Below are 22,118 nucleotides of genomic sequence, written 5' to 3'. Positions count from 1 at the left end.
GTGTCTGCAGCACCCATGTGTACATACAACTGTACTCTCATTGATGAGACTCAGGGTAGCAGCACAATACCAGCATTTAATCCTGAATAAGAAGATATAAAGAAAGTTTTATCTAGTTCAGCATGTCCTACATACCTTAGTTGCAATGTAAAGACCTACCTGGGAAAACTTAGATCAGCTACAATCCCATGGTGAGCTTCCCCTCACTCCTTTAATCACATACACCTACACTGGAGCACAGGAAGAATTTCCAGGCTGGGACCTAGCAGAGCAGATCCATCGAAGGCGCGTAGACTGACCTCAGAGACGCATGGTCTTCGCCAAAATGGCGGCTTCCATTAACTCCTGTAGTAGTAACTGCAGACAATTTTGTAAAGCCGAGTTCCAGTAGGAAGTCATAACAGTGGAAGCTCTGCTTCTAGCATTTGAGGTCGCTTCCTGTGGTGCAGCAGCCATTTTGACTTTCCGTACGAAGTGACTTCGCCAGACGTTCCGATATTTGCAGTTCCTTGTGGCGCTGTCAGTGGTGGCGGCGCATAGTGGAGCTGGAAGTCGGGCCTGTGGTGAACAAAGCCGGTGACTGAAAGGTCAGGACCGGCCGCGGTGCCGTCATTCTGGGAGGATGTCTAGTGAGGAGAGCTACCTTGCCATTCTGCGCTACCTGACCAACGAGCGGGAGCCCTATGCCCCGGGCACCGAGGGGAATGTCAAGCGCAAGATCCGGAAGGCGGCTGCTTGCTATGTGGTCAGAGATGGCATCCTGTACTACCAGCGCAGGCACCGGGACAAAGAGCGCTTCACCGAACTGGAGGTGGTGCTGCAGCCCGACCGCAGGAAGGGGCTCATACAAGAGGCGCACATCGGGGAGGGGGGGCTGCACCTCACCCGGCTCCAGACATGGCACCTCCTGTCCAAGCGCTACTGGTGGAGAGGTGAGCACACCCCCAGGGTAACCCATATTACCTTCCTCCGCTTTCTGAAGACACCTGCAGGGAACCCATATCTCCTTCCTCTGCTCTCTGAGCACACCCCTGGGGAACCCATATTACTTTCCTCCGTTTTCTAAGCACACCCCCAGGGTAACCCATATTACATACCACCACTCTGAGCACACCCCTAGGGAACCAACATGACCTTCCACCACCTCCCATGTGGTACCCATATACTTCCTTCACTCTGTGTAACCAATATCTCCTTCCTCCACACTCTCTCTCTGTGCACCCTCTGTAACCAATATCACTGTCCTCCGCACTCTCTCTCTCTCTCTGTACACCCTGTGTAACCCACAGCTCCCTTCTCCACGTTTTCTATTCACTCTGTGTAACCCATTTCTCCTTCCTCCACTCTATACACCCGGTGTAACCCATATCTCCTTCCTCCTCTCTGTACACCCGGAGTAACCCATATCTCCTTCCTCCACACCCGGTGTATGTAAATATTTATTTACTTTTTAAATTCCAATCGTGGTAAAATCGCGGCAAAAATGCAATGCACTATGTTCCAGATCTGGTCCAGAAAATGATGTGAACCCAGCCTAATGCAGGGCTATGGAGCCTGCATTGTAGTTGATGATGCTAGTGGTTCTTTGACAACCAGAGTGAAGGGTAAAATATGCTGTAGGGACTTGTCTAACATCCTGGTGGGAGCAGGGATCAGATGAGTAAAGCTGCATTTTCCCTGCAGGTGGGCTTTAACACATGAGAAGTGTAGCACAACTAACTGACTCCTTGTGCTGCTTCTCCCTCTCTCAACCTAAGCTCTGTAGTACTGGAGAGTCAAATTCACGTCCTGTCACTACTTACATGTAAACGAAGGATGGAAAAACCCCCCCCCCCCCGATGATGATTGGAAATCTGATTCAGTTGTCAAAGCAAGAGGTTTTCTGCACATTGCTTCTGTTTGGCCTTACATGAGCTAAGGATTACAAACCAGCTTATATGATTCTGCAGTGCATAGAGATGTCTTTAACCCTTTCCCTGCCAGCGACCTGAGGCTTGCCACACTAGCAGCGCAGCCTGTAAAAGGACTAGTGGCCAGGGGTTTACCATTTATCCAGCAGGCTGGTGCCTTTCTAATGGAAGTGATTCAGGTGGCTGTAAAGCCGCTTGATCACTTTCACTGGTGTAGAAGCAGGCCGTCAGCCCTCTATGTGATGGCAATATAGTAAAAATAAAAACAAAAAACTTTCCAAAGTTAAAATTGAATAAAACCAAAATCCAAAATATTTTTTAGCCTACATACAGGCACATATGAATGTAAACAAGTGCGTTGGGTGTGCGTATGAAAACCTGGATAGTGCCACACATGTCTGATAAACAGTTGCATTAATATACTTTGACATGAAAAAATCTGCAACTGCCACCATTTTATTCTACAGGATCTCTGCTTTCAGGACATATATCATTATTTTTATGGGGCTGGGGAATTCGGTTATCTTGGGGCCTAAAATGTGTGTTTTGATGTGTGCAAAAATGATTCTGGTAGCAAAAGGGGTTAAAGCGGACCTTTACACTCAAAAATCACATTCTCTCCATGCATCCCTCCTATGTACGATGATAGATAATAACATAGACGTGTCAGATGTAAAATGCTGTGATTGGGAAATACTTACACTTGCAGAGCAAAAGGTGCAAAACGACTTCAGTGTGCCAAAGCAATGCACACTGGGCTTGCCTTGTCATCACCAGAGCATTGCTAGGAAATCTCATCTGCATGAAAGGCATTTTCCTCCCCTGAGGTGATGCGCATGGTCACATGTCCTAGTCACATGTGCCAGAAATCCAGGAAGTAAAAGGAGAGCTAGTAATCTGCCCTTAGTAAACATGGCCACTGTCAGAAGACTGGGGAAGAAATAAGGTATGCAAAGAATACAAAGCCGGCAATTATCTAGAAGTATGTGTTTATAGATCGTCATTACTAAACATTTCTATTGGTGTGTTTTGTTGTTATTTTAAAGATATGGGTAAAGGTCTACTTTAAATACACATTTTCAAGCAGTTTTATTGGCAACTCATTGTTCAGATAGATTCTGTATTGTTTGCACAAGTTTATTCATGCTACATTCATAATTGCCATTCATTATTTCTGTGGTTAGGCCTACATTTGATACGCAAGAGGCTCACACGAGAACTTTAATTCAGAAATACACACAGAGCTTTGGAGAGGTTGTCAGGGCTCGGAATTAAGCAACAAGGTTGTGATGCTGAGTGAGAAATGTTATTGCTGCTCTCAGCAGACTTCCTGTCTCGGTGGAGGACAATACAGGCAACTTCCTTCACTCAATTATTGGTTTACTTTGGTTGAATAGTTTTGCAGCAAATGTGAATGGATGTCTCAAATCTCAAACATTTTTAAGTTGTTAAAGTCTGGTACCGTAAAGCGACCCTTTCAAGTAAACCCAATTGATTGCATAACTGTCTGCAGAAGAAGAGCGTAGTTGCTTTCAACACCTACTGCCCAACACAGAAGAGAAATCTTCCTCTGGGAAGCCACACTTCAGCCCAGGGGCCATGTCTAGGTCACCTTCTTTAGCCCAGGAGGCACGTAAGTGACGCCCCCTTTAGCCCAGAGAGCATGCCTATGACAACTCTTTTAGCCTAAGGCAGGGGTGAGCAGACTTTGGCCCTCCAGCTGTTGTGGAACTACAAATTCCATGAGGCATTGCAAGATACTCACAGCCACAGGCATGACTCCCAGAGACAGATGCATAATGGTATTTGTAGTTTCACCACAACTGGAGGGCCAGAGTTTGCCCACCTTGGCCTAGGGGCATATCTGACACCCCCTTTAGCCCAGGGTCATGTCTGTGACAGTCACTGAGCCTTGTGTGAAGGCTGGGCATCATACATACAGGAAGTGGACCTACTGCAGTGCCTTCCAAAGAAAAGTAGGGAGAGGGAGAAATTCAAAGAACAGCGCCAGTTTGCTGCAAGCACCAGATGGAGAATCATATCATTAGAGAGAGAGAGAAAGATGTAGCTTGTTTTCTTTGCGTAATTTTTCAAATCGTATTCTAATGAGACAGCCAAATATCTATTTTTGATCCTCTTTTTTGACTTTGCTCCATCAGGCATTTTGAAAGAGATGAAAGATTACATCAAAAAGTGCAACAAATGCCAGGAGAAAATGGACCGATCACGCTTGACATATGACCCCTCTGAAATGCTGGAGGAGTTTGGACTTGAAGTACAGTTGGATGAAACAGATGATGAAGGCAGCCTTCCGGTGTCTAGTACCTGCGCTGATCCAAAACCTGCAAAAAAGAAGTCTGTGGCTAAGCATGAACTGGTCTTTGTAAGTCTTTTATTCCACTGAACATATCCTTGTCCCTATCTCAATGATTTAGAATCATTGACGAAAATGCTTTGAAGAGCATTCGTTTCTGCATTGGATATATTCTATCTATTCTGTGATGTAACTCTGGTGCAGAGAGCATATATAATATCCCCTTTTTGGGTACCTAGAAAATCTTCTAAAAACATTTTCATAATGCTCAGGTTTTAAAGGAAACCCTTTTTTTTCTCATGGTGGACATAGGAACAGGTTTAGCAGGTACAGTAAGCATGTTGCACTTGCCTGCCTCATGCTTCCTAGATCTGCCACTGTAGCCCCAAGAACCAGTGCCTGGGCCATCGACATACCTGAGTGCTCTTATGTGAGAGGGTTATACATAACCCTTTGTAAGCTTTATTTTGTCATGTATTTCAGGATACTGTGGAATTTCACACTAGAAGCACTTTATTGAACATTTGAGAGCCATACACCACATGCACCTTGATAAATGTAAAATGCTATGTTTGGATTCTGCTGGTGCTCTCATTTTTAAGCCATTCACCTTTGAAACAGAAACTGCCATCTATGATCACCAACACCTATCAACCCATGGTGGTGTTCAGCCACTCTCAGACACTCTACATCCTGTAATTAACAGTATGAGAGCTAAGAGGAAGTGCTTTCATGTAGTTTCCAGTCAGCAAATGAGCTGAGCATGTCTGGTATTGATGATGGGCATTCATTCCAGGCATGGTCTATGACGTCACGTGCTTGCCTACAGCTATGTGAGAGGAATGAAAGCTTGACCATGGACTCAAATACAGAATGCTGTATTAAAAAAAAATATTTGCACAAATCTATATATAGAATATGTGGGGGTGGTGTTACTTTCACTTGTCTGCATAGATGGAGGCTTGTCATTTGATTTGTTTACTGCTGTAGTCAATCTTCACTTCTAAAGGCTCAGCGTTTTTCACCTTGATGCATTCTCTGCATTAAGGTAAGCGCCCAGTACCTTTTTGCCCCCCCAGATCTGCAATCAATACAACCTTTCAGTGATAAAAATGATAAAAATAAAGCTTTAATATCACTTTAGGGTGGGGGGCACACGGGGAGGAGAGGTACAGCATACTTACGGTGTCTGCTATAAGGTGAACCTTTAACATTTCCTACTACATATAAAATACATTCATTTTTAACGCCTTTTTTTTTCATTAAAAATTATTTTTTTTATTGTAGGTTGATAGTAAAGGCACAGTTAAGCAGTCTTCTTCTAAACATAGCCAAGCTGTTCTTGATCAGTTAAACCAGCAGAGACTTGCTAATCAGTTCTGCGATGTGACACTACTCATTGAAGGAGAGGAATACAAGGCACACAAGTCCGTCCTAGCAGCCAGCAGTGAGTACTTCAGAGAGCTATTCATCGAAAAAGGAGCTGTCTCCAGCCACGAAGCCTTTGTTGACTTGTCAGGTAAGAATTACGTTTTGTTTGGTATTACATTTTTTTTTTAAAGAATATTTATTTATTAAAATTTTAAAAGTGAACACAGGAAAGCCAACATTTAGGTGCAAGGAACACAAAAAAGTCTGAAAATAAAAAAAGCAGCAGAACCTATAGGAATGCCAAGGGACCTGTGTCAGGACCCAATTCATCATGAAACCCATATGAGTTGTGTGTGATATTGAACAGACTTCATGTTAAAGCCCAGTAAATTCAATGGGGCCTGTATACAAATGCCATCACTGCATCATCACAACAAGAGTTACAAGGGTAACTGAGGACCTCTAACGGATACCCAGATATATGGGTAGCCCTTAGATGGCCACATGTGTTTTGGTATTGATTTAAAGCAGAATTAAAGTCTTGAAATAAGAAATTGCTAGAGACATGCAAAGTCTTTTCTGCCAAAAGACAACCTCTTTCTCCCAGCCTCTAGTGTATAGTGCACATATTCTATACTGTGAGATGCCAAGAATGCAGCTGGGTGTAGGGCACAATGTAACTGGGTGTAGGGGACAATGTAAATTCTGTTTGTATGTCTGGGAATTACATAATCCGTGAGAAGTGAAGCGGGGTAGAATATGGTGGCAGTAGGGGACAGTGTTGCAATAGCAAGACTGGACTTGTAGGGCAATCTAGGAGGTAAGTGTGCTATAATTTGCATGTATTCTGTGCATATTTCACATGATGGCAAAAGACTTGAGCTCCACTTTAACTGCATTGACTGTTTACCAAGTTAACTGGTGAAAACAAAAGGGCTCATGGGTAGTCCTGTTTTTGAGGGTAAAAATTACAGTGTTATGAATAGCCAGATTTCCATCCTTCAAACCTGTTATCTGTTGTGATGTGTTGGTTAAAAAAAAATCTGCATTTGTGTTTTTGGATTTGTGAAGAGTCTTTTAAATTCTGCGCATAGTAAATTCTTCACTGACTTTTTTTTTTTTTTTGATGGTTTGAATTGTAGGGTTTTGTAAGTCTAGCTTTCTGCCGTTGCTGGAATTTGCATACACCTCAGAACTAGTCTTTGATTTCTGCAGTATGGCTGACCTAGCTATGCTTGCTCGCCACCTCTACATGCATGAAGTGCTGGAAATCTGTGAATCTATTCACAAGAAGATGGAGGAAAAACGGCTAACCTTGTATCAACAGGGAGATGTCCAGACTGTCGCTTCAGAAAAGAATATGCTTAATGTCCATATACAAGGGCCTACACAAGAAGATAAGACCACCTCTCCAGTAGTGATAGAGGGCACCGATGAGCAACAGATACTGAGTGAAAACAATATGGAATGTCAGATTGCAGCACAAACACATTCAAGTAATAATATAATTGCCATTGCTTCACCAGAGAAAACCGTTATTTCAACACAAGTGTCTGTTCAGCTTACCAGTGACAATGTTGCAGCTACCTCTGTTGACGGCTCCACAGCAGTATACATTTCCAATATTTCAAATGCCCCATTAGAGCTGCAGTCGGCAGTTTTTGTTCCTGCAGTGATTGAGGTTGCTTCTGTCCAGCCAGAGTCTCATCAGATAGTAGTAGAATGTCTAGATGCTCAGCCTTTGTCTCTTATTAACAAACCTGCTTCTGAGGTGACAGACTGTGACAATGCAGCTAAAGACTCTGAAGAAGTTTTGAAAGACAACACATTGCAGACACACATGGAGTGCCAGGGTTCGCCATGTGTGGAGGACATAGAAGGTGATATGGACGTTGTAGAAGAAGATGCAGTGAAAAATAAAAACACTTTGAAGAGGAAACATGATAACATTCCAAGGTCTCCAAATTCTCCTGGGGAAGGAATGATGTCTGAAGCTGGAATTCCAGATAGTGGTGCAAGCACATCTTCTGAAGGAGATGCCGGAGCAAGGACATCAATTGAAAACACTGCCTTTGCAGCAGCAAGCTCTTCTATCCAGGACAGTCCCACCTCTTCAGATGAGGGCCCATATAAGTGCAAGTTGAGAGAGCGCTCTATTGAGGAAGGTGGATACATCCAGATGCACAGAGGAAAAGAAAGAAAGTATGCATCTAGAAAGACCAACCAGAAATCTGCAGTTCAACAGGTATACAATGTTAACTTTTGTTTCCTTAGAGCAGATTGACTTTTGGGTTTTTCTTTGGTTTTTGGCTGCCAATGGACTTGGATCTTTTTGAGTTTCTGGAAATCATATAATCAGTGCTAAAAGAATAGTGGCATTAGTACAATACCTCACAGATTGCCCAGCGTTATATAAGTATACAATTACTTAAAGGAGAACTATGACATGAGTGATTTCCACTCACGTCATAGTTCTAAGCCGACCTGTGACAATGAGACTGTCACAGGTCGGCTCAGTAGATCGGGAGGTGAGGGAAAACCCTCTCCGATCTGCCAGCGCTGACTGGCGGAACGGACGGGGGAGGGGGCGGGTACAGCTGGCTCTGCCTCTAGATAGGCAGAGCCAGCTGTCACTCACGCAGCTGGGCGGATCCCATCATCTAAGTCGGGATCCGCTCCAGGTGCGGCGTCTCAGTATACCGCGAGCTGTAGCTCGCGGTATACTGAGCTTAGGGTGACGGGAGGACGCTAGTTTGTGTCCTCCCGTTACCCCAAGGAGAACTATGGGGAAAAACACTGACCCCATAGTTCTCCTTTAACGTATGTAGACCCATTAGGGGGATTTGTATTCCATGTCTGTACCCATGTTGTTACTTTTCCCACCCCCTCCTGCTGTAATTGTCAGGGCAGAGACTACACATTAGAATGGCTCCATCATGAGGCAAGTATGGGGCTGCAATTGCTAGTCTCATAGCTTTGCCTGACTACAGTACGTTTAAATCACAGATGGGCAGGCTTTAACTGATTGTCAACTTCTTATCTCTATACTGGTTCCAGGCCAGACTCAGACAGCACTGTAGGCAAAATATCACCATGCCAGCCAGGGAACTAGCACTCTCAAAAGCAGCGTTCCCCAATGACAGCCTCCATGATGGTCCATATTTTGGTCAAAAGACACCGGACTATTGTTTTATTTAACAATTTTATGATTTTAGGGCTTGTGTTAGTACATTGATTATAGCCAGTCTAACTAAATGTAGTATAGCTCCAAAGCAATGTACTATCAGGGTCAGCAGACTGAATAACATAGGGAAGCTGCTCGTCGGGCTCCACTGTCTGCTCGTCACAGACGAGTGGACGAGTGGATTTTTCGAGCCCTGTATATTATACACCTTTTATTTTTTACTTTTCTCTTGTCTATAAGGTTGCCAGAAAACTGGTCGAAAGAGGTAAGAAAAGGATGTTGCCACCCAAAAATGAGGTTGTAAAGGAGGAAGAGGAACATGCGTGTAAAGAATGTGGAATGGTGTTTGGACGCAAATATGCTTTGATCATGCACGGCATAAAGCACAATCACAAAGCTAAAGAATTCAAATGTCCGGTGAGTTGTGATTTTTCTGAAAGCTGTCTATATGAAATGAAGGCTGTTGATGGATTTCACACCATACAATAATACTTGTCTAGCCTAATATGAATAATTGTGAAAATTGGACATTTCGAGTGTAAGGAAGACCGTCATTGACCCACAAAACTTTATATGGCTTTGACGTAAAATGTGGCCTTCACAGAATGGGAAAGCAGCCCTCAAATATATTTTTAATATTTGTATATGCAGATGGATAAAGGTTTAATGCCTTAAAAATAAGAGCTTTATGAACATATCATGATTATCCTCTTGCTGACCTGGGTGTTTATACCCCCTTCCTGTCCAGGCCATTTTTCAGTATTCAGCGCTGCGGTACTTTGACTGACATTTATTCCGTCATGCAACGCTGTACAGAAATTAATTTTATACCATTTTTTTGGGGGGACAGAGCTTTCTATTGGCGGTATTTAATCACCACTGGCTTTTTTTTTTTCTCAACTATATGATGAAAAAAGTACCGAAAATTTTGAAAAAAAACCTGTTCTCCCTACTTTGTTATAAACATTTTATTATTACCCAATTTTTTGGTAAAATATAAAAGACGGGGTCACGTCGGGTAAATAGACACCAAACATATCAAGCTTTAAAATTGCGCGCAGCTGCTAAATCGCAAAAAACTACCATACCCAAAATTAACCATAGCCGACGCTTTAAAAGCTTTTACCGCTCATCAGTTTAGTGTTATCAGTCATTAATGGCCCTAGAATTATTGCTCTCACTGCGACGTTCGCGTCAATATGCAACGTGCGGCGCAATGGATGTAATCGTCGTTTTCGCACATAGGCGGACTCAACGCATGTTGGGGCGGGGGACTTTAATTTTTGTTTTTTTTGTTTTTATTGCTTTGATATGTGACCTTTTAATTTTTTGGTAACTTTTTAATTTTTTTAAATTTTTTTAAACCTTTTTTTTTTTCTTCACTTCATTGCTATCACATAGGGAGCAAACAAGCTCCCTATGTGATAGCCAATTTGCAGTGACGGGTACTCTTTATGGAGACATCAGGGGTCTTTAAGACCCCTAATATCAACTAGGGACCCCCAGAGAAGCTGATGAAGCAGAGACCTGCTTCACCAGCTTCTCTCCGGTTTCTGTACCGGAAAGTGACAGAGGAATGCGAAAGTGATGTAATACACATCACTTCCTGCATTCCGAAGAGGTGGAGGAGATCAAACGGAGATCGTGTACTGAGCTCCGTTTAATCTCCGGCTGCAGAGCTGCTGTGCTGGTCCCGGGCTCACACCGGGAGCAGCGGAGCCCGGGATCGCCAGCACTGGCTGCGGCAGGGGGGGGGCGCACACCCGCACGCAATTACAAGCGATCAGGCGTCTCTACAGACGCCTGAATGCTTGTATGTAAACAGCCATCGCTGGCTGTTTACATTCAAAGCCGATTTCCCGTTCGTGCGCGCCGCCTAGCAGCGGGCATGATTGGGGCGGGATGGGATGTTTAAAAACGCCCACACACATTCAAGAAGCCGCTGTCCGGCCGTTTAATTACAACGGCCGGACAGCAGGTGGTTAAAGTGCCAGTACACCTTATGAAGTTGGCTAGACAATCTAGTTGCGTCAGCAGCATTTGTGACCGTGTTAGAGAGGCAGCATTTTGCCTATTCAGGGAGGAACTGGATCTTGCATTAGGGAGAGAGGAACTTCTAATGTAAATATAAGAGGGACAGATGATCCGCTCACAATTTAGAGCCATGGTGACTTATGGAAAAGCTGGCATGAGTTCATTTTTTTTTATAGTTCTATATTATCATTTTGGGTGTTATCTTTTACAACTGCAGTATTATGTTCAGCGGATGAAGTTCCACAGTTAAGGCGGTAACGTAATTTAAAAGAGAAGTAAAGCTAACCCGTTTTTTGGCTTTACTTCCCTTTTGGGTTACAGGAGTACATTAGTAAATGCACAGTGTGCATTTATTAATGTACTCCTGTGACCCAAAGTCAGCAGATAGCAGGCTAATGTCCACTATTTGCAGACAGTGCAGAGCTGCACCACGGCTGGGAAGGATCCCGACAATATTGTCATGATCCACTCGCCTCCAGTGAGTGCTAGCGCACAGGGAGGGGGGAATCCCTGCAGGAAGCACTGATGGACAGTATCTGCTTTCTGCAGGGAGAAAAGACCAGGAGTGATCAGCGGTGTTTGATTGCTCAGATTTCGGTATAGAGTCAATGAGTGACAGCTGCAGTGTCCCACACCAGCTATAAGCAGTGGTATCTGGTATTTTATAATAAGCATGTAGTCTAACTTGTATTGTAATACAGATCGTGTTTGTTTTTACTTTGTAGCTGTGCAAGAAAGAGTTTCAGTATAGAGCATCCTTGCGTGCCCATCTTATAAGACATGCACGTAGAACGGAACCATCTGTTGTAGAGGTAGAAAGAGAAGTGACCAAAGGAGCCATCAAGCGACAATACATTTGTGATATTTGTGGAAGAACCCTTCCTAAAATGTGCTCTTTGAGAATGCACATGCTGAAACATACTGGTGTCAAGCCACATGCATGTCAGGTAAGTGTGCTTTGTTTTTTAGGAAACCTTACTATAACAATAGCACTGACCTTTCCCTATGGGTACTTTTCAGCTAAAGAAGGTCAATCAACTTTCATGAGTACAAAAGTGGAACTAAGCATACGCTAGATCAGGGCTCAAAATTTCAAGTCCTGAGCTTTTAAAAGTACTATGGAACATTCACTTTCACATCTTTAAAAAAAAATGCAAGGATCATTTCTTGTCCCAGAGAATCTTATTGTTTTAGTGATTTAAGGTCAGGTGGTCGTTTTTTATTTTCAGGCGGACCTATTACCTAAAATATTATTTTGCAGTAAAAACAGACCCTGTATATTAGATAAACAAATTAAATTAACATTTCCTGTTAATGTCCATATTCATTTTGATTACTTCTGTGATCACATTACTTGATATGGCATACATGATGATAATAATAATATTATTATTATTCAGGATGTATATAGCGCCAGCAGTTTGCGCAGTGCTTTACAATATAAGGAAGACATTACAATACAATTCGACAGGATGGTAAGGAGGGCCTTGCCCGTGAGGGCTTACAATCTTTGAATGCTTCACCATAGGGCTGGTTAAAGTTCAGAAAATGTGCTGCATGTATAATAGTGTAAGACCATGCAGGCACTTCAGGTTTTTTTTTTTTTTTCTTTTATATTTGGCAGCCCTCTTAGACTCCCAACTTTCCGTTTACCATTCATCTTTTGGGATTCTAAATACAGAATACCAAAGGAGATCCAATGCAATGAGTTTCACCTCTAATCTTTGGGGACCCTGAAGTAAATTATGGACCGATTTTGGAGTTGTGCTCCCTGATACTGATAAGCGTGTGAGTCCCATTTCAGAGGTCTCAGCTGTGTACACGTCTGTACGGTGTACACGTCTGTACACGTCTCAGGGTGTACACGTCTGTACGGTGTGCACTTGGATGCACACTGTGCGCCTAAGTGCAGACACCCGGACTCACTCGGGTGTGCATGTGACAGTGTGTGATTGCGTGCAGTCGTGTACTTGCATAGGAAAGAACAGGTTGCTGCGTGCAATTACACACAACACCTCTCCCTCCCGGAATCAGGTGTTTTTACACCGTATGGATGTGTACAACTGTCTGAGTCCTATATGTGATTGTTTTTAAAGAGCTCTGCTAAAATCTGACTGTCTTTTACAGACTTTTTTCTTCCTAATTATATCGGAATTGAACCATTTGCCAAAAAATGTAATGTTGCATTTTTTTTCTGTTTTATTTTTAGATCTGTGATAAGGCATTTACACACAAGCATGGCTTAAAGATGCACCAAGCCTTGCATGAAACGGAGAGGCGGTTTAAATGTGACATGTGTGACAAATCTTTTGTGACCAACCGCAGTCTGCAAGAGCATGTGAGCACACATACAGGTAATGTGTTATTGACTTGATGTTCTGCCACTGTCTGTTTCCCCATTTTATATAGTAATGTAGACCCTTAGGTAAATACACAGTTGAAATATATTTATCCACAAAATTATTTGTAATTCTGTAAATTAGGGATTGTATTCGCTCAAATGCTCCGATCCCGGAACTTCCGAGGGAGCATGGAGCCAGCTTCCCTTCCAATCAGGAAACCGGGCAGGGGGTTATGACCCACTTCACGGCTTCCTGGTTGGTTAGGAAGCCAGGCTGCCTGGCAACAAGCAAAGCCGGCTCCATTACCAATCGGGAAGACGTGCGGCACGTAATTACCCTTCTTCCTGACTGGTCAGGAAGCCATGCTGCCTAGCAACAAGTGAAGCCGGCTTCCTAGCTGTTCAGTATATGCAGAGATTTAAGTTAATCTCCGGGATAAGCAAATATTTTCTAAATACAAGGGGCATGAGTATTTTTACTGGAATCCTAGTGTACTTTGTGTATTCCAGATCTGTGCAGTAACCCAGTGTAAAACTTTTCGTCTGTGCAGAAACTTCCTATAAAGTGGTGCTCATTCTACTTGTGCAGGGTGAATGGTCTTATATCCTCCCCCTCCTGTTGTTTTCTAAAGACAGCCTATAGTGGCTGGGGTCTGCTGGTCCCCTCCCACAGCTTTGCTCTCTGCACAGGCTGTGTGCAGCACAGTGATTATGTTCCTGCTGTGTTTTACAAGGTAATATCTGGGTATGAAAAGGTATTTGTACCTTTTTATACTGATGTTATATCACAACAGTCACTGAGAGAGACAAAGTAATTGTACTGAGCCACTAAAGCTGGCCATACACTGCTCTATTTTGTTTGTTCAACCCACGGGTTGAATGAAAGAAATAGAGCGGATTCCTCCATCAACAGTTACAATCGATTGATAAAAGAATCCCTGCGGATCTGCCGGCCGCTGTCAGAATACCCAGACAGAGCTGGCAGCTCATTGGCTGCTGGCTCTGTTCATACAAATATTTTCTGACCAGCTCCTTTGATCACCTGATCGAGAGATGCCAGCCATTTCATCAAGAAACAGCCGAAATTCGCACTGTGTATGGCCACTAAGCAACGAATCTTTTCAAAAACTTGTGAGAGCAATCATGTAAAAAGTGTAAAGCATTCCATTAACCACTTCAAGACCAGGTGTTTAGACCCCCTTCCTGGCCAGGCCATTTTTCAGTGTTCAGCGCTGCGATACTTTGACTGACGTTTATTCCGTCATGCAACGCTGTACTGAAATGAATTTTATACCATTTTTTGGGGACAGATAGGGCGTTATTTCGGTGGTATTTAATCACCACTGGGGTTTTTATTTTTTATTATAATTAGGAAAAATTACAGAAAATTTTGAAAAAAAAAAGTTTTTTTTACATTATGCGCGCGAGGGGGCGTGTCTGAGCGGACGTCTAGAGACGCCCGCTCAGATCTAGAGAGCTCCGGGCCGGCCGTTTTTCTACTTCGGCCGGCCCGGAGGCAGTTAAGATAAACACTCAAAATGTGAGCTTACTGAAAATACAGCAGGCTTTCCCTTTTATTGATCTGAATTGATACTGTACCAGAGTAGATTGTACTAGGTGTCAGTACTAAAAGCACCCAGTGTTCTAAATATCACTTTGCATTTTTTTTATTTTATAGGGGAAACAAAATATGTCTGCACAGTGTGTGGCAAAACATACCACCGAGCATCTGGGCTCAGTAAGCACCTCAAGAAGCACAGGCCTAAAGCAGACGTTCAGGAATATCATTGCACACAGTGAGTGTACTTGGTGAATAGTTCCAGTTTTAGACATCGATTTCACAGAAATGTGATCACTTATAACATACTAGCTGTTCAGTATGTGCAGAGATTTAAGCTAATCTCTGGAATAAGCAAATATTGTCTAAATATAAGGGGCATGAGTATATTACTGGAATCCTAGTGTACTTTGTGTATATCTTCCAGATCTATGCAGTAATCCATTGTAAAACGTTATTATTTATATAGTGCCGACAGTTTCCATACTGCACAGTCACATCAGTCCCTGCCCTCCAGAATGTTATAATCTAAGGTCCCTATCTCACATGCATACAGGGCCAATTAACCTACCAGCATGTCTGGGGAGGAAACTCATACAAGCACAAGGAGAACATGCAAACTCCTTGCAGATAGTGTCATAACTGGGAATCAAACTGGATAGCCCTAGTGCTGCAAAACATAAGTGCTAACCACTAAGCCACTGTGCTTGGTGCTTAAGACTTCCTGTAAAAAAACAAAAAAAAATATAATTGCTGTTCTGTCTCTTTGTGCTGGGTGACTAGTCTTGTATCTGCCCCTCCTGTAGTTCTTTGCAGGCAGCTTGTAGTGGTTGGAGCCTGCTGGGTTCCTCCCTCAGCCCAGCTCTCTGTACAGGTTGTGTACGGCACAATGATGGTCACCACTACTTTTACTAGGTAATAACTGTGTTTCAAAGGCATTTAGTTTATATGTGTGGCTGTTGAGAGATATATTTAAATGAGGGGTTTTGTGCCCAGAGTTTAGCTTTAAGTAGATGTAAGAAGCATGTTGGATACAGAGAAATACAGCAACCTTTGGAGACACACCACTGTATTATAGCCAGATTGGCTGGGTTGGAAATGTGCAGCTTAGGCTGTAATATATTTACTTTGTGCAACCTGCAGGCTGAACGAAGAAAATATTACAGATTCCTCCAACGCTCATGAGTGTTGATCGAGAAATCTCCAGCTGTTTGCGTTGTATTCTGACGGCGGCCGCCGGTCACTGTCAGGATACCCGAACAGAGACGGCAGCTCAGTGGCTGTCAGCTTTCTTCATTTGAAGATTTTCCAACCAGCTCCTTCAATCAGTTGATCGAGGGATGCCAACTAAAAGGGTGCCGACGGCACCACCCACTGTGTTAATTTCGGACGGTTCATCAAGAACCAGCTGAAATAGGTATAGTGTATGGCCACCTATATTCTCTTTCTAATTCAGTGCTGCTGTTTGCTTGATTCAGTCTTTATGTTCCAATAGGTGAAAAGACGTTTGGATTATTCTGTACAGTATATCTCACTACAGTGTTTCCGAGGCTCTAGTCCTCAAGCACTGCTGACAGGTCACGTGTTAACAGCTGTGTTTTATAGGACAGTTTGTTGCACAATCATTTTCTATGGTAAATATTGGCATAATAGGCAGTTTTAAGGTGAGATAACCGCTAAATATGGCATACATTCCCAGTGGTTGGATTTGCTGGCTTTCTGCTAGTGGAGATAATTCTGTGCTTCCACCACCAAAGAACCCCATTGAACACAGCAGCAGGACTGAGTGGTCTGGTGTATTCCTTTCAATCAGTCGATATTTGCTGCTAAGAAGCTAAAAGTTTTGCTAAACATGAAATTGCAGATCATGTAACGTGTTTTTGCATTGTGTTGAGGAAATATAGTGGATTGGATCAAGAGCTCCAGTCAACTTTCATTCGTTGTGAAAGAACATACGATCTGTTTTTGAGCCTCCAGCAGAGAGATAGAAAGGTGTGCAACATGCTGTCTTCTACATAAAATGATCCTGACTTTTATATACAGGTGCGAGAGACATTTTTCTGAAGCTCGGGATCTGCAGCAGCACATGAATAAACACCTTGGTGTCAAGCCATTTGAGTGTGAGATTTGTGGGAAGTGCTACAGCTGGAAGAAAGATTGGTATTCCCATGTAAAATCCCATTCGGTTACAGAGCCTTTCAGGTGAGGACCTTTTCACAATTTGATATATGCCTGGATTCTTCAAAACTACTGGTTAGAAATTGAAATAATTTGGAGCTGTGTTACCTGTATACTGTACAATGTATAGAAAAGATAGCATTTAAAGCTGCAGTAAACTGCTGTGTGTTCGGTGAGGTTTTTTTGCCATTATGTCCCAAAGTATGCACAGCATACTTGCACATTATGCCACACTTACCTTACAAGTGTGCCCTTCTCCAGCGCTATGTGATGCACCTTTAGTCCCCTGCTACCATAATCTCTGCTGCTGCCACTTCTGAGTTCCCAGGCATCCTCTTCAGTCATTGGATGGCCACTGATAGTGTAACTTCTGCACATGCACACAGGAGTTGCATCCTCCACATCATCAGTCTCATTCACTGCAGCATAGAGATGTTGGCGTAAAGAGGACTTTTTGTGGAAGAAGAGACTTTGCACGTCTTTTCTGCCACTAATCCCTACTTCCTTTCAGGTTTTTTTCATTTTTAACCTTACTTTCACTTTAAGGCCTCATTCACATGAGCCTTGCTTCCAGCAGCAATCATCTGTCTCTAACTACAGGTACTTGCTCCATGCGTGATCACTTCCAAACTCTGGCAGTTATTGCTTTGTACTGACTGAGCTGCTACAACTTTATTTTTCTTTTTTTCCTGACTCCCTCCATCTTAGTATTTGACTCTTCAGCCACTCCTTGTTACTTGAATTCCTCATGAGGAATTTTTGTAATGTATTGTAGATTAAAAAAAAGTATAGCAGGATCCAAACAGTGAGGCAGGCTAAGTTCTCTAGAAGTATAAAACCGAGTGGTTCTTGGTGATGAAATAAAGTTTTGGGTTTTAGCAAGCAGAAAAATACCGAGATGTTTAATGTTGCTGTGTTAAAATGTTTTATCTATTTATTTTTTAATGCAATGTTTATACTCAAGAATGTACTTTTATCTTTAGTTCAAGACAGACTGAGATGAATTTTTTTTAATATCCGTTTCAATTATTTTAGGTGTAATATTTGTGGCAAGGAATTCTTTGAGAAATCACTTTACAGAAGGCATGTGAATAAGGCCACCCATGGCAAGAAAGGAAGAATAAAGAGAAACATTGAACGCGTTTGCACCCACTGCGGTAAAAGTTTTTCACAGCTGAGAGAATTCAGAAGGCATGTCAACAATCATGAAGGTAAGAAAACCATTGTGTACCTAACAGGCTTTTTAGATGTGAAACAAAATACTGTTCTATCGCAAGGTTTTTATGCTGGGTATCTTGGTCTGTAGGGTTTCACATTGTTCACAGCCTTATTAAAAGCAATAGATTTGGGAATGTTTCTGATAATTATATGCTCTTCTTTAGATCCCACTGCTTGTTCTCTCTTCTATCTCTCCATGATCTACACTCTTCTCCCCACTCTTACCGTGTTTCCCCGAAAATAAGACCTACCCCGATAGTAAGACCTAGCACTATCTTCAGGGATTTCTGTAATATAAGACCTACCCCGATAGTAAGCCCTAGCACTATCTTCAGGGATTTCTGTAATATAAGACCTACCCCGATAGTAAGCCCTAGCACTATCTTCAGGGATTTCTGTAATATAAGACCTACCCCGATAGTAAGCCCTAGCACTATCTTCAGGGATTTCTGTAATATAAGACCTACCCCGATAGTAAGCCCTAGCACTATCTTCAGGGATTTCTGTAATATAAGACCTACCCCGAAAATAAGACCTAGTTCGGTGGGAGGTCTTATATTACAGAAATCACTGAAGATAGCGCTAGGTCTTACTATCGGGGGAGGTCTTATTTTCGGGGAAACACGGTACTTGAACTAAATTAGTTTAGTGCTGTCTTCACCTTCTTTACTTGTGTTCATGATTTATCTTCTTTCTCATGTCTTCCCTGTACTTGATCATCTCGTGCTCAGACTTTACTTTCTTTCCTCCTTGGTTTGTCCCTACTCTGCCTGCTTTCCTGCTTTTAATTCCAATGTTCTATAGTCATCTGTTGCACTCCCTGCAATGACCAGCTTTCAATGATGTCTTCCCCAAGATGAGTTTTCATAAGATAGTACACAATGCAGTATGTGTGTAAAATATATATATATATCACGTGTGCATCTATAACTAATAAAATACAGGTGCTTACGCATCTCATCAGATATCAGTATGCACTGTGAATTCTAGAATGTTCTGACTGTTGAGACTCCTCAATACTTTAATCTGAGCTGACCCTGCTCGTCCTGCGGAAATCAGTAGCTGTGGTAGGCTAATAAAATAGGAAATGTCAGCATTCAGGGTAAGACTGAGGTAATTGCACCAATTGTTAGCGCTTTTATGAAAAAAAAATACTCTGCACCTAATGTTATTGGTTGGAGGTCTTCAAATGATTGATTTAAATGAAATGATTTAAAATGTATTTAAGGATTAAAGGCAAGCATATGTACACAAGTTAGTATTGTATACAGTAGGCACTGATGTATCATACTTTTTGTTAAAAGGATACTTTTTTTTTTTCTCCCCTTTTCAGGTGTGAAGCCCTTTGAGTGCCTAACGTGCGGAGTGGCATGGGCAGATGCCCGTTCTTTGAAGCGTCATGTAAGAACACATACAGGGGAACGACCCTATGTTTGTCCTGTTTGCAATGAAGCCTACATTGATGCCCGCAATCTACGCAAACACATGACCAAGTACCATAACAACTACATACCCTGCAAAATTATGCTGGAGAAAGACAGTCTACAGTTCCACCACCAAGGAACTCAAGTGGAACATGCAGTCAGCTTTGTGCCAAATGAACTGGTAGAGGCACAGTCAGAGATCGTAAGTGAAGACATGGAAACTGTATTAGTAGCCGAGAATGTAGTGGATTCAGAAGAAGCAATTACTGCAGATGACCAGGAAGGTACTGCTGTGTCTTCACTTTCAGACCAAAGCATCATGCAGGTGGTAAACTACGTTCTGGCTCAACAGCAGGGGGCTAAACTTGAAGTGACTGATCAATTAGAGACTGTGGAAGTGGAAGTTGACCATGTTTCTGATGTCCTATGACATAGCAGTGTATAAAAAGATGTTGTTGTATATGCCGTAGCACTTAATATTATCTCCATGCAATGAAGTATGCAACCCATAAGTGTATTCAAGACTTTAATGGTTTGTTTGCGTATGTTGTGTATTTGCAGATATGTATGCAGATATTCCAGTTTGCAATGTTATTCTTAAAGCTATTCCATAATTCCAGTACAAGTTGTAATATTTCTTTCAGTAGGATAGAATTTGAGCCTCTGTTTGTCAGACATGATAAATTAAATGTCAATTACATTTCTTTTCATTAGTGGAATTGTTGTTAAACCTTCTGGTTCTTCAGTTCTCTGTGTGAACTCAGGATAAACACATACCTGCTGGCTAGAGGCTGGAAGAGGAAACTGTAACAGTTCACAGCAAATGAGTAATAAGAGGTTGCCCTCATTTACTGTTGTGTGCAAAAATACTATCATGTTGTTGACTGCAGTAGGGAACCTGAATACTAAGCTAATTTCCCTATGCTCCATGACTGCACACCTGAGAAAAGACTTGCTATATCTGGAAAATGTCATGTTATAGCTACCTTTATTCTACTGTGTTTCCTATCCCTTTCTAGTGGACAATGGTAGAGAAGGAGTGCTGTGTTGGAGTGAATGGCCCCTGATCTTTATGCTGGAAACCTGTGAGATCCCTCAGCCTTTTTTTATACTTGGTGGTCCTTTCAGCTGAAGCAGTGTGATCCTGGGGAGTACCTGGCAGCTTGGCAATCAGGCATCAGACTGTTGACACTGGTCTTCTGGCTCTCTATGTGGGGTACATATAGTGAACACTAGTTGCCCTGAGCTGATAGTTTCAAGATTGGAAGAGTTCTGATTCCTAATCTCTGCCTCCTCCCCTCTGCTTGTTGGTTCTGCGTGTCCCTGGGTAATTGGCTTTTGGTGAGCCATAGCACATTCTGAAGGTGTGCCTTCTCCACATGGATGTGGGATGTTCTCTTCTCCCACTGGCAGTGATTGGCATTGTGTTAGTGTGCTGGAAGTGGGACTGTTTTCTCAGTATGCAGAGGGGTGGGGCCCATCCGCTTGCTCCAGCCCAGCAAATGCTGGCTGGGAGTGTCTCTCAGTAGACCTTTTCTGTTACTCCATTAACCAGGTAGATGTCGGGGGGGGCACACTTCCACCCTGGTGGACAGGAGGATGGGCGATACAGAAGGGGTCATGTTTTTGATAGTCCCGCAGTGCATTCTGCTCTCCTATAAAAGCTACTGTAAAAACCTCTATCAATCAAATATCTGTTATGACTGGGAATGCCATTGGTGTGGTATGTGTCCCTGCTCTTGTGTCTAAGTGTATTCACACCAGCAGCATTGGAGCACTTTGCCCAACACAGAGGCAATTTGCCCTTACGTACTATTGCTTCAGTTCACACCAATGTGCTTCTTTTGTGTATGATGAAAAAGATTTAGACTTTCCATTTTTGCGTAGCGCATATCCTGCTTCTGTAACTGCATGATTTGTGCTTAAAAAAAAAAAAGTAACATTTTGAATTTATCCTCTGCAATAGGAATGTTTTTTTTTTCGTCTGAGAACTCCCTAAGGCTTGTCTACTAAACGGATGGAGACACTGCAGCATTCCTCATTAGAACACTGGAATTTGATTAGATGATTATAATGAAGGCTGACCCGCCCATTCAAGAATCGGTACAGAAAGGACATACTGTAGATAACCCAGATTGGATTTTTTGTTTTTCTTAACAAAAAGTGGTTACACTTCAAGACTGTGAATAAAGAATGTAAAAATCAAATGTTCTGTAATACTTGGACAATCTAAACAATGCAGTTTAGTCCTCATTGCCGTCAAACAGATGTAAGTGGGTGGGGAGTCTACCTTTTAAGTAGGTTTCAAGAGTTTAAGGATCCTCTAATGGTTCTCAAATTTCAAACTGTCTGGAAAACACAACATCAGGTTTTCATGAGGTTGTTTGACAATAGCTTTTGGCATTGATCTAATCTACTGGGTGGAGTTGTCACGCATGCTCCGTGCTTTCTTTACCACCAAACCGCATCAAGGAAGCATCTTCCCACTGCTACTCCTGCTTGCAAAGATCCACGTGGAACTTTGATCTCTTCCAGTCTACAGCTATCTTGGTCACCTCTGGTCATCCGAACCTCTCCTACTACCAG

At 42.5% G+C, this 22,118-nt stretch overlaps 1 protein-coding gene across 1 annotated transcript; it reads left to right on the top strand.

Moving 5' to 3' along the window:
* The first annotated feature begins 602 nt into the window (after window positions 1–602).
* Window positions 603–20,238, top strand: ZBTB11 (zinc finger and BTB domain containing 11). Its single transcript, XM_018565283.1, has 11 exons — window positions 603–932; window positions 4,070–4,293; window positions 5,512–5,743; window positions 6,738–7,840; window positions 9,020–9,196; window positions 11,539–11,760; window positions 13,023–13,167; window positions 14,833–14,950; window positions 16,756–16,914; window positions 17,926–18,101; window positions 19,442–20,238. The coding sequence occupies exons 1-11, from the start codon at window positions 623–625 to the stop codon at window positions 19,960–19,962; spliced, it is 3,387 nt and encodes a 1,128-aa protein (XP_018420785.1). The 5' UTR covers window positions 603–622; the 3' UTR covers window positions 19,963–20,238.
* Window positions 20,239–22,118: the final 1,880 nt, after the last annotated feature.

The sequence above is a fragment of the Nanorana parkeri genome, unplaced genomic scaffold (genome assembly GCF_000935625.1).
Source record: "Nanorana parkeri isolate BGI_ZX_2015 unplaced genomic scaffold, ASM93562v1 scaffold827, whole genome shotgun sequence".
In the NCBI taxonomy this organism is placed as follows: domain Eukaryota; kingdom Metazoa; phylum Chordata; class Amphibia; order Anura; family Dicroglossidae; genus Nanorana; species Nanorana parkeri.
Note: the sequence above shows the minus strand (reverse complement) of the source record. Positions and strands in the feature narration are given on the sequence as shown.

What these genes read in the sequence shown, in the direction of transcription:
- ZBTB11 (XM_018565283.1), top strand. Translation starts at nt 623, where the DNA reads ATGTCTAGTGAGGAGAGCTACCTTGCCATTCTGCGCTACCTGACCAAC. An exon ending in CTAAGCATGAACTGGTCTTT is followed by an intron (nt 4,294 to 5,511) that starts GTAAGTCTTTTA and finishes TTTTTATTGTAG; the next exon opens with GTTGATAGTAAAGGCACAGT. An exon ending in GCATGTCAACAATCATGAAG is followed by an intron (nt 18,102 to 19,441) that starts GTAAGAAAACCA and finishes TCCCCTTTTCAG; the next exon opens with GTGTGAAGCCCTTTGAGTGC.